This window comes from Engraulis encrasicolus, chromosome 4 (assembly GCF_034702125.1).
Source record: "Engraulis encrasicolus isolate BLACKSEA-1 chromosome 4, IST_EnEncr_1.0, whole genome shotgun sequence".
In the NCBI taxonomy this organism is placed as follows: domain Eukaryota; kingdom Metazoa; phylum Chordata; class Actinopteri; order Clupeiformes; family Engraulidae; genus Engraulis; species Engraulis encrasicolus.
Genome location: NC_085860.1, coordinates 820,001 through 835,835, shown reverse-complemented (window position 1 = coordinate 835,835; position 15,835 = coordinate 820,001). Strand labels below are relative to the sequence as shown.

At 43.2% G+C, this 15,835-nt stretch overlaps 1 protein-coding gene across 9 annotated transcripts in view; it reads right to left on the bottom strand.

Moving 5' to 3' along the window:
- Positions 1 to 15,835, bottom strand: part of ppfibp1b (PPFIA binding protein 1b) — a 56,184-nt gene that overhangs the window by 13,753 nt on the left and 26,596 nt on the right. For 3 of the 9 annotated variants that reach the window (XM_063196422.1, XM_063196427.1, XM_063196424.1), the window contains exons 8-18: positions 15,284 to 15,376; positions 13,057 to 13,174; positions 12,117 to 12,161; positions 9,580 to 9,641; positions 9,110 to 9,194; positions 8,532 to 8,677; positions 2,793 to 2,872; positions 2,397 to 2,463; positions 2,036 to 2,068; positions 1,794 to 1,823; positions 490 to 682 (exon numbers count right to left, since the gene is read on the bottom strand). In XM_063196422.1, the coding sequence (XP_063052492.1) occupies positions 490 to 682; positions 1,794 to 1,823; positions 2,036 to 2,068; positions 2,397 to 2,463; positions 2,793 to 2,872; positions 8,532 to 8,677; positions 9,110 to 9,194; positions 9,580 to 9,641; positions 12,117 to 12,161; positions 13,057 to 13,174; positions 15,284 to 15,376 (952 nt within the window). The remainder of the gene's footprint in view (positions 1 to 489; positions 683 to 1,793; positions 1,824 to 2,035; positions 2,069 to 2,396; positions 2,464 to 2,792; positions 2,873 to 8,531; positions 8,678 to 9,109; positions 9,195 to 9,579; positions 9,642 to 12,116; positions 12,162 to 13,056; positions 13,175 to 15,283; positions 15,377 to 15,835) is intronic. The other 6 variants (XM_063196430.1, XM_063196431.1, XM_063196425.1 and 3 more) reach the window with 5 other exon arrangements.

Here is a 15,835-nt window from a genome sequence, read left to right as displayed (position 1 = left end):
AACACCGGGAGGAAAGGGGGGGAAAAAGAATGACAGGAAGGACAGAGGACAACAACAGAGTTACGATGGTGAGATTACACGCCCATACAAAAAAAACACTGACATGGAAAAATTAAAAAACATTCCAAACCCTGACACCAGAGGTGGTTCCCTGCTTTGGTAAATACACAGACATAATAATAAGTTACAGCACATGGCGGAATCTAAAGGTCAAACTAAGGAGCAGTCATACGGCATCTGACACATGCACAACAGGGGTGGAAATTAAGTTGAAAAAAGTCAATGGTAAAAATTTCCCAGCCGTTCAACAGTCAGCCATGATTTTTCTATCTGAAATCCATCAGCATTTTTGAAATGCTGCCAGCACTGGACTGGCAACGATTTCCATCCCTGACAACATAAGAACATACAGTATAAAACAACCTTGTATACTGTATGTTTTACAGCGTATACCAGCTCCAATCCACTTGTATTGTCTACTCAGCTCACCCAGGTTGGGGGTGCTGGACGTCCTCTTGCCTCCTTTGACCTTGAAGAAGCCGCGGCCGAAAGAGGAGCGTGCCTTCTTGGTGCCAAAGCTGCCTGGCTCCTCCTCCGCGGTGGCCGAGGGGGTCTTACGGGTGGTGGGGGGAGACTTGGGGGGCAGACAGGTGATCTTGTTCATCTCCTCCTGAGCTTTGCTCTGCAGAAAGCAGGGGGTGGTGGAATTAGGGAAGAACCTTCAGAGTCACTGAGTGCAGTTTCATACACAAGAGTATTCCGGCTTTCAATGGAATATTGTCAGTATTCGGTTTAAAACACATTTCCTGAATATTCCATTTACATGTATGGAACAGCGTTTAGAATAGCGTTTACATGAGTCGTATGAAAACCGAATACTGCCATCATTCTGTTTAAAGCTGAAATATTCCTGGCATTTAAATGCACTCGCTGTTGCTGAAGTTACTGGTCAGATAAGCAGGCTGTTAACTTATGCAGATACTCCAGAGTCAGACCAGAAAAAAAGCACACAATTAGAACATGAAATGAGTAATAACATGGTAACGGTGACATGTTAACCAATGCATGGGTCAAGGCAATTTCAACGGAAACATACAAATCGAGAACAAACAATGGAACCAGTTCAGTCAATGTCAATATGCTGTTGTACTGCTCACGCTACACTTGACTTGTCAGTACCCAGAGATGCCACATTTTTCGTCTCAGCCCTTTCCGAAATATGAGCTATTCCAATGGGGGCAGCGTTTGTTTACATCTAAACTTTTTTTAACATAGGCCTACTCCAAATATTTCCCCAAAACGTACTGCTGTTTGCTAGTTGTCTGCTGATGTTGTATAACCTTTTGGATGCTTTTGGGAATAAATGAAAATGTTTTTTTTTTAAATGTAAACAAAGCGCTGCCCCCATTACAATGACCAGGATCTCGGAAAAGGCTGAAGAAAAAAAAAAATCTCAGGTACTGACAAGTCCAGGGTAGTGTGAGCATAACAACTGCATGTTGAAATTTGACTGAACTGGTCCTTTAAACGAGATAAATCATGATGACTTGTTAAGGCAATGAGTCTGGATGGATGGAAGCAGTTTGAATTTGGAGTCCGTTAGTCTGCACACTCCATTCAAGGACAGAAAAACCCAAAGAAACTCAACATGACAGAACAAAAACAATGGATTTAAGATGCTGCAACAATACAACATGCATTGTTCAGGTCAAGCTGTCCTTTTGATAAGACGAAACAAGACAAAAAAGACATGGCAAAACACAAAGCAGCTGCCAACAGTGGCAGTAGCTAACCTTGAGAAGAAGAAACAGGCTGTCGTTTGCCTGCAGGGACAGCAAAGGCCCAAGATAGAGACACACAGAGATAGAGATAGAGATAGAGATAGAGATAGAGATAGAAATAGAGAGAGAGAGAGAGAGAGAAGAGACGGGGATAAGAGAGGAAGGGACAGAACAAAAAGGAAACAGTTGATCTTAGGGCCAAATCAGGATAACAGAGAGCAATTCAGGAGAATGATGGAGCGTTTTTAACTCACCTCCGATGGCCTGTCCTGCACAGCCAACGGCCTCTGGGGATGGAAAGTCCGCCCGCGTCACGAACACGCACACGAACACACACACACACGCACGTACACACACACACGCACGTACACACACACATTAACACCACTTTGACATTTACAAAACCTTTCAACCGACTGATAACAGAACCAGGGGTGCTAGAATGCAAAAAGGAAAGATCTGACGAATGTAATTATCTCACTAGCTCTACTACAGCAAGATGACATCCAATAACACATGCTGGAGTGGATACCACGCGGGTGATGTGCACGCACGCAACTAGCACTGCTACAACATGACAATAGGAAATCCAGTGACAGGCGTTGGGTGCCGTACCCTCTCACTCGCACTCGCACTCCCATCCAGGTGCTCCTGACTGCCAGATGTGAGCGGTTCAGAGGAACTGCAACACAAACAGAAAATGCAACCAAATGATTAAATGCATACAACCATGAACAATAACAATAACAACTACTGGGAGGGAGAGATAACAGAGCAATGCCTTTATACGGATGACTCGTGTCATCTGAGATGAGACCAACATAAAATGTAAGAAAGAAAATGAAGAGAATGATGGGCAAATGACTTCCATCTGCATTGGGGATCACAACAAAAGGCCTTGTAGGTGTGTGTCTGTGCGTGCGTGTGTCTGTGCGTGTGTGTCTGTGCGTCTGTGCGCCTGTGCCTGTGCGTGTCTGTGTGCATGCGTGCATGTCTGTGTGTTTGTCTCACATCTCTGGCTGTGGGGCCTCCTGTTCCAGGCTCTGTGAGGGCTCTGGCCTGATGGGTGGAGTTGGCGTGAGCGACGACTCCTGCAGAAGAGAAGGGGGCGGTTTTAGTACAAACCCCAACTCCTTAGAAGTTGGGACACAAGGTAAATTGTGAATAATAACAAAATACTGCCATTTTCAAAACGTCTGAATCTTACATTAGACGGAGAACAGCACAAAGAAACATATCAGCCATCGAAACTGACCAAAATTATTGTTTTGGGGGATATTCATGAATATGTAAAAACAACACATCTCAAAAGAGTGGGGACGGGGACAATAAAAGGCAGCAAATGTCGAAAAACAAAAGACAACACTTAACAGTTAAATACATTAACCGATGAGATGATTTTATATAAAAACCAGTGTTAATTCCTATCTTGGACATGATTTCACCAGCTTAAATGGTGGGTGTATTCCTTGTCATGTTTTGCAATGTTTTCCTTTCTCTAGTGCTTACAGTATGACAGGTCTTGACCAAAAGCCCACAATTTTATCACCTGCTGGTCCTTATGATGGAGCCAAACTGTTAAAACATAGTAGAGAATGCAATTTGTCCTTACTATGTGGCAGTAATCGAAGATCTCCTTTCAAAATATAATGCATGAGTGGCTTCTCATGCCGTTTAAAACCCATTTATATCATTCAGCACTGTATTTAACTCTACAGATGAGTGAGAACATCTTAACCAATGCACTACAGCACCCGCATGCCATCATGATACTTTATATTTGTCAATACTCTATTATTGTCAAAAAGAATTGACTTCTACAACTTCTGCTGACTTCTGTAAGCAAAGGACAGTTTCCCATGTCTTCTGGGTCTATTTCAAGTGAGCTTGAGTGCATAGGAGAATGTTACCCCCCTGTATCATTTGCACGCATGAAGCATTCTTAATATGGTCAATTTTCAATAGCTGTAATTCCTGGAGAGCTAGAGTGAGACTACAGCCAATATATATTTCATGATGTCATGAACCTATACAATGATTTTAATGCCAAAAATATGTCTTTTATACACTCAATCGTGGTAAATCAAAGGGAATTCAATAATGTATGTATAATAACTATGGTAATTATTCCCTCTGCATCTTTAATTCAGAGTGACTCAGCCTCTCTGTGAAACTTATACCTGGATACCTATATTGTCCCTCAGTACAATTCATTTTGAAATGTTCTTCTTTGTTGTTTTATCTTATTTGGATATTTACTAAATTTCACTGACCCCCGTCCCAACTTATTTGAGACGCGTTGCATTTATCAAATTAGAAATGAGTACATATGTCCCCCAAAACAATATTTTCTCGGTTTTAACACTTAATATGTTGTCTTTTCACTATTCTCCATCTAATGAATAGATTGAATGTTTTGAAAATGATAGCATTTTGATTGTATTCAATTCACAATATTAATGCCTGTGTAAGTAACTTGTAAGGTATGTACTAAGCAAAATCAGACAGTTGTTAGACATTTATACGCATATGTCATGCACAATAAGGGGTTTAATACCAATATAAACTTAGTAAGGACCTAGTTGACCTCGATTTCTATTTATGAGTAAGAAGTAAGTGACAGAATACAATGTGTATAAGCTCCTGGTACACTGTGTGAACAAACACATGGAATAAGGGTCCCTATTCTGAAGTGAGGCATTGCTCAGCCCAGATGTCTTAGGGCCCCCTCACAACCTAGGGCCCCCAGTCTACCCAGCCCCCCCTTGGGCAGCAAAGTGTAAGAATGCAACTATTGTTGAATTGGTCTAGCTTGATATTCAGTTTTCACTGATATCACTCAATGTCACATGTGTCACATGAGTCACAGGAGGTATTTTATAGCAAGGATTGGATGTAAACTTCTAAATAACGGTGGGGTGGTGAGATATTATTTTTTTCATATACCAATTCGTTTTAATTGTAAAAACCCTACAATAAATGCAGCATATAACGATGAGTAATAATTTGGAAACAAATAATTTGTGATAAATAAGTTAATGTTTGAGAAATTTAGGTCTAAGAGGTGCAGATGGGTACGCCCTTTGTCAGAAATGCAATGCATGGAAATGCAGCAAGGATATTTTTTCTGTTGCTACGTACATGGTGTTGCCATGGCGCCGCATTGTTTGGCTGCCTCTCTGGTAACTCCGTCAAAACCGTGCAATTTTTCATCTCTTCAAACCTACTTAGTCCATATGAAGTCTACATTTTGGACAGATATGGCAATGTGTTTCTAGGCAGCACTTTTTAGTGCTATTTATTGCCGTCTGCATTTTTGTTGACCTTAAATCGAAATCGATGTTGTCGGATCACCGCAGCGCAACGGAACTCCATGGAGATCAGAATGCGCATAGCCAATACCGCATACCAACCGGCCCGGCAGAGAAAGAACATCATCCCGACAAGCCTCGCACTACTGTCTACAAGAGGTCCGCGGACACCAGATGAATGTGGAGACCATCACCGTGTATAGCGTGGGGTGATAGCCTGCAGTTCTGCCACCCGCGATGTAGTCTCCGTCTCATCTAGCACCATATCCACCCAGGAGCCTCGGACACCGCACAGCTGTCTGCTTTGTAAAGCGATGCGTCCAACTCTCGCCTCGATCGACAAATCTATGAACAATCTGACACCATGGACATTTTCTATACTACTTATTTCTTTAATATGTGTATTTATGTTGACATTTAATCTAATGATTTCTGCACGATGTGGAGTTTTACCAGAACCGTCATTTCACTACAAGCTGTAACCTTGGTTATGGCTTTGTATGTGACAAATAAACTACTCTACTCTACTCTACTCTACATGGCAAATTGTTTGGATAACTAAATTGCACGAGTGAGGGGAGGAGTTAAGGACGTAGGAAGGCTCAGAGTTGGGTAGGTTGTCTGTAGATTGCGTACCCATCTTCACTTCTTGGAGCTAATATTCTCAAACATTAACTTAATCATCACAAAGGAATAGTTACGTTTCGCTTCAAAACTATTACTCTTCATAATGTTCTGCATTTAATGTAGGGTTTTTACAATTAAAACTAAGTGGTACATGAAAAAAATTACATCTCACCACCCCACCGTCATTGAGAGGGCTACGTCCGATCCTTGCTATGTAATGGCTCCTCTTAATTCTGATAGGGGAGACCGGGGCTAGTTGGCACACTTTTCAGTTCGATTGTCATATCTTTGGCATACATTGCTTTAAAACTCCCCAACTAAGATATTCTAAAAGGGTTACATCTCAGCTAAATATTAGACACATGCATCTTTGGTTGATAGTTAATTGTTTCCATCTATATGAGATTAAAGAATTGTTGTGAATTTGTGCCAAATTGCCCCAACCCGGGGCAACTTGGCACATGTAGTTGGGGCTTGTTGGCACACATTTAAATTGTATTAAATTATGTCAATGAACATGAAAACGGCTCAATAGTTACTGAATACTGAATATTTAAAATATCATGAGTTACTGTTTAGTAAAATAAAACAACATTGACTGCTTTATGAAGGAGTGAAACATAATCACTACGAATGCACTCCATTGTGGCTACAATTGCAGCTACAATATTGACTATAACTTATATTTAGGCATGTAGGCCTAGACAGTAGCATATGTACATTAAATATACTGTATATATTGCAATCATACTCATATTATTGGTAAATAGTAGTAGAATAAGAATTTTCCACAATATATCCAATACATTCTTATGGCCATAGAAAGTCAATGGTGTGCCAACTTGCCCCCTACACAACAGGACAGCACTCTTGACTGAAATCATGTTCTCCTGTTAACACCTGACATTACATAATTCCAGTTTTAATATCAAAGTATACCTAGATCCCCTGTCTATCACACAGAATATTTATATGTTTCTATTCCTTACTATTAGCTTTCTAGAACTAATTTAGTGGAAGGTGCCGATTCTTAGTTTGGACATCACAAAAAAGAGAAGTTTCACTCACTGTAAGATTTTATAATCTTGATCACTCTGAATTAGTTGGATTATCTCTATTCAAGATGGGCATCATGTTAGAGTTGGAATTTTGAAGATTGGACCTGTAATGGCCCAGAAAATGAGGGTGTGCCAACTTGCCCCTGTGCCTACTAGCCCCGGTCTCCCCTACATTGATAAGAGTGAGAGTAAAGTAGATGCCTGAGTATAATAATAGACAGTATTTAGATATACCTTTACACTTTGCTGATCAGAGGGGGATAGGTAGTGCGGGCCTGGGTTGTGTTGGGGCCCTAGGTGGTGTGGGGAATCTAAGCCATCTGGGCTGAGCAATGCTACACTTTAGAATAGGGACCCTTATTCCACATTTGTTTTCACACTGTTCAGGGTTTGTCGGGAGTCAGTGTGTCGGGAGCTTATACACGTTGTATTCTGGCACTTACTACTTACTAATAAATAGAAATATAGACTTACTGGTCCTTACTAAGGTTATATTACTAGTAAATCCTAAATTGTGCATGAACAAGACATTTGAAAATACATGACTATCAAATGTTTGATTTTGCTTAGTACATACCTTACAAGTTACTTATACAAGCATTAATATTGTAAGTATTAGTGCTAATAGATGTATCCCTAAAATAAAGTGTTATCCATTTCTCTGGGCCCTCTGCAACCCAAAAAAGTGTGCAACTACACTATTACAATGAGCACTTGCCAAGAATCAAGTGCAAGATCTGAATGCATAATTTCAACACTACCATAAGCACAGCCAAAGCACACGTTCAAAAGTAACTGTAACATGTGCCATCTTGACTTCAATTCATCCCTTTCAACTCAGAGCATGAGCTTGATTTGTCCCCGAGGGACAATGTGCAAACCTGAAGAGGCCCATCATGGATCGAAGCACGAGAACTGTCAAAACAGCTCCTCGGGCAAGATATTTCATGAATGATGGCCAAGAATCTATGCGAGTTACTTCAAGAATGAAAACCTAATGTTCCTACTTGGGATAAATACAGCATATATAGTGAGCCCACAGAAAGATTTTCCTTTTTCAAGCACCTATGGTGCGTGTGTGGCTGCAACATGATGTCCAAAAATTCCGTGCTCCTGGACACGGATGTTAAGGACACAAAATCTGTGTCCAGGAGCACGGGTTTTGCCAAAATTCCGTGCTCCTGGACACTGAATTATTTTCCGTGATGGACACACACAACTGCTCTCCATACTCCCACACCTCTATGTTTCCACAGTCTTGTGTTTTCTCAGGATTTTTCTAATTTCAAATATTTTGGCTCAATTTTTTTTTTCTTACTGACAGGTTAGGGTTAGGGATTGTTTTGGTCTGGGCACAGCTAGTTTTCTTTCATTCATTATATGAGTTTGATAGCCTAGCAACCAACTGGAAAAGGTATTTCTCAAAAATATGTCTTAAATGACAGGTTAAGGTTGGGGAAAACTTAAATTGCTATAGCATTATTTTGTTTAGAATTAGCATTTGGTATGTATTTTATAACGATACACAGAAACACAGTGCTGTGGTAATAGCCTATAGAAAGCACTTCCGTGTGTCCATCACGGAAAACAATTCCGTGTCCAGGAGCACGGAATTTTGGCAAAATCCGTGCTCCTGGACACGGATTTCGTGTCCTTAACATCCGTGTCCAGGAGCACGGAATTTTTGGAGATCAGGCTGGTGTGTGCGTGTGCCTGTGTGTGGGGGTGTGTGTGTGTGTGGTGTGTGCCCTCACCTCGTCCTGAGCCAGCCCTGCCGCTGCCACCTCCTCCAGGCCGGCCAGAGCCAGCTTCTCTGCTTCCATGGCGATCGAAAGGGCCGTTGACACCGAGCCCGAGCTGTCACTGTGGTTCCCATCACTCTCTCCATCTCTCACTTTCTCTGGAGCCGCACAGTGGGGAACGGGGAAAGAACACGCATTACAGAAAAGGCCAACAACCCACCTGCATGCATGCTCGTATACACACAAACACACTTGCATTAACTAACTTGCATTAACCCATTTTAGCCTAAGCCCTTTTTGGGAAAGGGTGTCCTCTACCTATTAAATCCTAAATATCGCAGCCTCTGAAGGACATATGAACATGAAATAAGTTGCCTTTAAAAGCTAGGGCCCTCATTTTGCATTAGAATGTGTTCAATCAATTTCATCAAAACATCAAATTTCAAGAGCCAGAATGCAGCGTATATGTGTCTCCAGGCTAAAATGGGTTAATTACTCAGCACTAGTCAGTACTGCATGTTAACTGTAGCCAATGGCAGTTTATGTAGCCAATGGCAGTTTATGGAGCCAGGGACTATAGGTGAACGCACCTTTTTTACCTTGTACTGACATGACCATTTCCTGCACTTTCTTATACCGCGCTAGTGACTGACGAAGGTCCTCAATCTTGCGGTCCTAGAAAGGGGCAGAGGGATATTCTGTCAGACAGATACAGACTAATATAACGTGAGAGGCAGGCATACAGGCAGACTTAATTCAGTTGAGTTGGGACTCATTCTATACATCTCATCTTACACCTCATCTTACAAGTCCATCACAGTGGGACAAACATCAATACTAACCAACGTTTCGATGCTCACAGATTAGTTGGGGTGTAAACATCAGAAAATTAGTTGGGGTGTTTGAACCAGAGATGGTTGCTAGATACCATCTCTGGTTTGAACCGAATAAATGGTTATAAGGAAGCTGCAGTGTGCCCCAGCTTCTGTCTTCAGATTTATTTCAGTATCAAATAGAGCTGCATTGCTGAGCCTTGTGAAGTGAGTAAGGCCTTTCATACCTTCTCTTCATTGGCCGCCATTAACGACTCCATTGCCTTCTTCATCCTCTGCACTTCCACATCTGCAAGCGCACATCACACGCAGTCAAAAATCTCTTAAAACAACAATGCAACACAAATTCAACTATTTATCGCTTCTTTGTCAGGAAAGTGTTGGAGGGGAAGAAAAGAACAGAGCATAAGGCAAAGAGCACAGAACAAGTGACAAGTGACATGATGTTTTTTTCATGTGGGTCAAGCCAAATGGTACACTAGGGTTACCATGAGGAGGGATGCAGAGAGAGAGAGAGAGAGAGAGAGAGAGAGAGAGAGAGGAGGGGAGAGGGAGAGAGAGAGAGAGAGAGAGAGAGAGGAGAGAGAGAGAGAGAGAGAGAGAGAGAGGAGAGAGAGAGAGAGAGAGAGAGAGAGAGAGAGAGAGAGAGAGAGAGAGAGAGGGAGAGGGAGAGAGAGAGAGAGAGAGAGAGGAAGAGAGACTGACACACAGCTTCACAATGGCGCACAGAAAGCTTCCAGTTGGGAATGAGAAAAATACTATCTAGAAAACTCCAAACTCCAGAAACAGCCAAGGAGAGGGGAGTGGGATTAATAGTTAAATAATAACCGGTGCTCATGGGAGGTGCAGGAGACAGATGAGTGGAGGGAGAGGTGGACGAACAGGAGAGGAGAGGAGGGAGAGGTGGACGAACAGGAGAGGAGAGGAGGGAGAGGTGGACGAACAGGAGACAGAAGAGTGGAGGTAGAGGGAATAGGTGCAGAGAGTGAAGACGGCTGTGTAGAGGCAGAGGAAGAGGGAAAGTGGCATTGGAGTGGCTGTGGAAGGGTGGAATGAAGGGAGGGCATTGGATCGGAGGGGGGTGTAGAGGATGCAAAGAGGGAGGGGGGATTTGAAGAGGGTTAGATGTAGAGGGAGGGAGGAGGGGGGCTTTGGACAGGGTGGGGTAAGGTGAGAGAGAGGAGTGAGGGGGCATTGAGGAGGGTAGGGCCGGGAGAGGGAGAGAAGGATAGAGAGAGGGGGAGAGAGGGAGAGAGGGAGAGAGGGAGAGGGAGCAGGGGCATAGGAGAGGGTGGTAGTGGGAGAGATGGAGAGGGTGGTAGAGGAGAGGGGGTGGAGAGAGGTGTGATATGAGTGTTGAGAGGAGGCCTCTAGGCTGGAGAGGGTGATGACTGATTATGGAGGACACAGAAGTGGGCAGACAGGACACAGGCATGAGGAGGAGGAGGAGGAGGATGAAGAAGGGGGAAAAGGAGGATGACAAAGAGGGGACAAAAGCATGAAGAGGAGGAGGAAGAGGTAGAGGAGGAGGAGGAGGAGAGGTGGTGCGACAAGGACACTCTCAAGGATGCTGGAAACATGCGGAACAGCCACTGACCACACGCCCTTCCCTTCTGAGGAGATATAGGGGCAAAACAATACTACATGCCAACTAGGAACCAAGATTACTGCACAGGCTTACCAGGCCCAGGCCTAGGCCCAGGCGCCCAAGAGCCATGGGGGCCCTGAAGCTCAAGCCTACGGGCTGCAAATAAACCACTACTTTATTGGTCTATTGCATGGTCTCATATTGTGTTAAAATTGCAATTTCAACAACCATATTTCCAAATTCTTCCAAAATCTTCATTAAACACCCAAGGCCTTTGAAATCTCATCATTCCATGGAGGGGGGCCTTTCTTCTTGTCTGGCCCAGGGGCCCATGGAATCATAATCCGTCTCTCCAATCAGTACCAGTTTAGCAGAGTTTATTTCTAACTGGACATGGTGAGCATGCATACGGATGTTACACTTCAAAATTGCTATTGGATATTAGACACAAAAGCAGCCAAATTCGAATAATCCTTAATTTAATAAAGGATGCCCTTTCATCACATTTGATACACATCAGAATGCAAATAACTGTGCTACTTCTTCAAGCCAAAAGGTCAGGCGAATCAATGGGAACGTGTTGATTTCAGATTCAAAAGAACCTTTTAAAAAAGTCTGTGACAACATAGTGAATGAAGCCAGGCTGGAAATAACCAGCTCCCCACTCTGTGCTCCACATCGTTATCCCCTCAGCCCCAATGGGGGTGCATTTTGTGGGGGTTATTTTCGGACGCCTCAACCTATTCCTGCTTCGGTCTCAGTCGTGTATACCACCCCTATGGCATCTCTTGATTTATCACAAAACACACTGCATGACTGCACTTGCCATAGCTATCCGATGTTATACAATCAAAGTCTTGAGCCAACATGTCAGGAAGTGTGTGTATGTGTTTGTGTGTGTGTGTATGTGTTTTTTTCTCCTCTCAGTGGCGTTGAGGTGAAAATAGGCTCTCTCTTGCTTGAGAAGGTGAGAGAGTGGGAGATGATATGGTGGTACATACATGCCCACACATGCAAAACATGAGGCCAGAGGACAGCTGTGCAAAGAGAGTCAATAAATAATAAGTAAACAAGTAAACAAACAAACAGTAATGAGTGAATAGGATGATGAACACGTGTTCAAATGGACAGACCAGGCGGTGAGAGAGGTGGAGAGGACAGAGAAATGCCCCTTACGTTTCTCTTTCAGCCTCTTTTTATAAGTTTCCTCTGTGAGGGAGACTGTACAGGATAGAATTGTACAACACTCCAAGTTAGTACAAAAACAAAATACATCAGTTGGGATAACATCAGTTAAAGTGTTATACAGTACACGACCAACAGAGTGCAGAAATATCCTAAGTAATGTTTGGTCTTCCCACAACAGCTGGTGGGATGATGAAGCGTTCCTAGACAAAGCTCGGTCTGAAAACCCTCCTCAAAACGGGGCCAGCTATGAGTGGAGCGTGTTTGGGCAGGTAAGACATGTCTAGGGGGTATTCCCCCAGTGTCTGTTACTGGATGGGCCACTGTAAAAGCATTCTTGCTAACCCGGCTTTTTTGGGCCCCGTCCAGCCCTGGTATTGGCCCAGGGGACGAAGTGGTATAACCAGCGGGTGGTAGGGTAAGAGTTGGTAGTACAGTAGGACACTCACTGGCCCCTTGCTGTGCGTGTCAGGGCAAGCATGTTGATGCTCCTCCAGGGCTGCATTTCTCAACAGTGTCATTGCCAAGTTGGCAACTTACTTGGTTGCTGTGCAATTTCTCATAGGTAGCTGATTAAGTTTCTACCTGGATAGCCATTTTGCTTTTCGAGAAACAGGGGCCAGAATGGTGAGAGGGTTTAATGGGTGCTGTCTAGGTCATGAACCGCTAACTCAGCTCTATCTGCCAGTATAAGGGTGCGTGTTTGGGCAGGTAAGTGAGTAAGGTGGGCCAGCCGTCCAGACACCTAGTTGGGGTAACTGGGGGTTGCTGGTAGTGGGGTAGTTGGAGGAGGTGAGGAGGAGGGTAGGCAAGTAGGCCACTCATCGTCTGCTTCAGAAGTAAGGCCTACTATAGCATTGTTCCAGAGTGCTGGGTTAATAGGGGGTAGGTATTAATATGATGGTTAAGTTATATGATGTATGACTCTCACCTCTTTCTATACCGTCTGCTCCAGCAGGCGTAGTTGATCTGGAGCCCGTCTCATCCTGTAGCCTCCTCAGTTCACCATCTCTCCCATCCAGATGCTGCCTCAGCACCAGCAGCTCCTCCTGCACAGCCACCATACACAGCACGCACACACGCATGAAAAAGGGAGAGACAGACACCGACAGCAGGAGAGACAGAGAGGCAGACAGACAGACAAACAGGCAGAAGAAGAAGAGAGAGGAAGAGAGAGGAAGAGAGAGGAAGAGAGAGAGAGAGAGAGAGAGAGAGAGAGAGAGAGAGAGAGAGAGAGAGAGAGAGAGAGAGAGAGAGAGAGAGAGAGAGAGAGAGAGAGAGAGAGTTACTGAAGAGGAGCCTGGAATTTCTAAAAACTCAATATTGGCTTATAGTCACATTGTCTGTCCTGCTGCACCATCATCATGAGATGTCAAAACAATATCAGTAGATTTTGCAACTGCATGTGGTGAGGATGTAAGCTTAATTACACCTATTTTTAACAGGTCAGACACGGTGAGCATAACCAAGACTGCAGACATCCAAAATAAAACGGTACAATGTTTTTGAGAATCAACCAAAATGTTTGTTATGTGAAATGGGTCAGATAAAATCATAGGAACTACGGGAGATTATTACCATTGTGGAACAAAACAGTTCCCCATCGCAAGAATTGGTATTTATTAACGCTCTCTTTTTCTGCACACACACGCACACAAAGTACACTTATCACAAAGGGCTTATTTGAAATCGTTTGGCTTAGTTGGTAAGTGGCTGGATTAAACAATGCATTCTCCACTCGTAAAATTAAGTTTTCAACAATCTCATTAGAATATGAACACACCACACGGATGGATACAATGTGGCATGGTGTTATTTTGTGTGGGAAAAAAACCTCTTATCTTTAAGAATAATTTTCCTAAAGCTAGCCACTGTCCAGTCAGTTAGATGATTGCAAACGAGCCCCAAACACACACACACAAAGCTGCTCAGTATGTTTTTGACATCATCCACCCTCGGTATCCGAGTCACTGCTCACATGGGGTGTTCACTTCCTGAGATGTTCCGTTTGGTTTTGTTCCCATCCCAATCTATGTTATTTCCCCCTTACCCTGGAATGCAGCGACTAGCAAGGCCTGACTGTAACACAAACCTTGAGTCCAAGCCAATGCCCCAGCCAGATTTAGATAGAAAATTGGCATATGGTGGATGATGTGTTGAACATACTAAGCAGCATGTTTACCGAAGACACTCAAATAACCAAATAACAGAGAGAATCAAAAAGGAGGAGGAAAAAAGTAAACTTGAACTTGCGTGCAAATGAAAAAGTACTGAAGTGGAAGCAAACAGTTGTCCCAGACAGTTCAGATATTTGGAAAACATTCTGATCGTTCAAAGGACTTTTCGAAAAAGTGGCATAAGCCCATTTCCTGATACAGATGAGGCTTTTGCACACCATATCATCATTGCGCTTTTCAAAGAGACTACTCGGATCAGGAAATTTTAACACAATCTCCACGAGAATAATGCATGTGATTAAAAGACTAAATCAGGAACGGAAAATGGTTGCAAATAAACTGCATAATGCGTATGTGCAAAAACTAGACATCAACATGTTTGAGATGTCCTCTTCCTGGCATACAGTAGGTATAGCTGGGAAAAGCTAGGAAAGCTTTGCTTTTCAGCATACTTGTGGTTAACTTTATGTGGCCGTGCACAAAATTAGTACTTCAAGGACACTTTTCTGCATGACTCAAGATCTCATTCTGCACACAAGCACTTTGGCCTTCTTGGGGGGAAATCAGTGGATGCGTTTTGTAAGAGCTTGCTGTAACAGCGTACGCTCCTCTTGCTCATGCCCCTGCAGGGATGACTGTCAACACTCATACATTTTGATGATTCATATCGGATAGGAGCTCTGAGCTGTCAATCACTTATCAAGGTCAGCTCTGATTGGCAAAGACCATGGGCTACTCAAAGACCAATCAAGGCCCATTGGCTATGAAGCGAGTTGGCACGTCCTCTCTCAACTAATGTTCCATTTTTAAAAGGGCACAGGGAACACAACACCACACAAAAAAACAAAATATCACAAAAACACAAAAACGGAGGGGCAGTAAAAAAATAAATAAAAAAATATATAACGACTAAAGAAAAACAGCAACACAAAAAGAAAAGCCAGTCTGGACGGCAAGGGGTAACCCTGCGAGGGGTCCAACCTTTAGTGCCTCGATTTTGTGTTCCTTCCTCTGTTTCTCATACTGCATCTGGCCCATTTTGATTTTCAGGCTAGACAGCTTAGCCATTAGCGACTAGCGGCAGAGAGGGTTAGCCAAGGAAAAAGGAAGGAGTGAGAGTGAGAGAGAAAGAGTGAGAGGTGGAGAGAATTACAGAAAGATAAAGGCAACGAGATGAGACACTTCAAGAGCCAAAGCAGCTGATCAGATATGGTAACTGAGTCATTCAGAAGTATAAACAACATTCACAGTCAAAGAAAATGAAAGGACAGAAATTGTGAAAAGTCACACGATGGCAGGTTTTCCAGTGCAAAAAGAGAGGACTGGGTAAAGGCCCATTCATACCCCACGCCACGTGTGAGACGTTTGCAGATACATCACACGTTCCGAACCATGGATTTCGTATGCATGTCGACACGAAATAGAGGAGCTTAATTCACATACGTAACAGATCAGAACAGATTGAAAACATTTAGAAAAAAGACACCACATGTCAAACATGAACAGACGAATGAAGGTGCTGACGGATGGAGC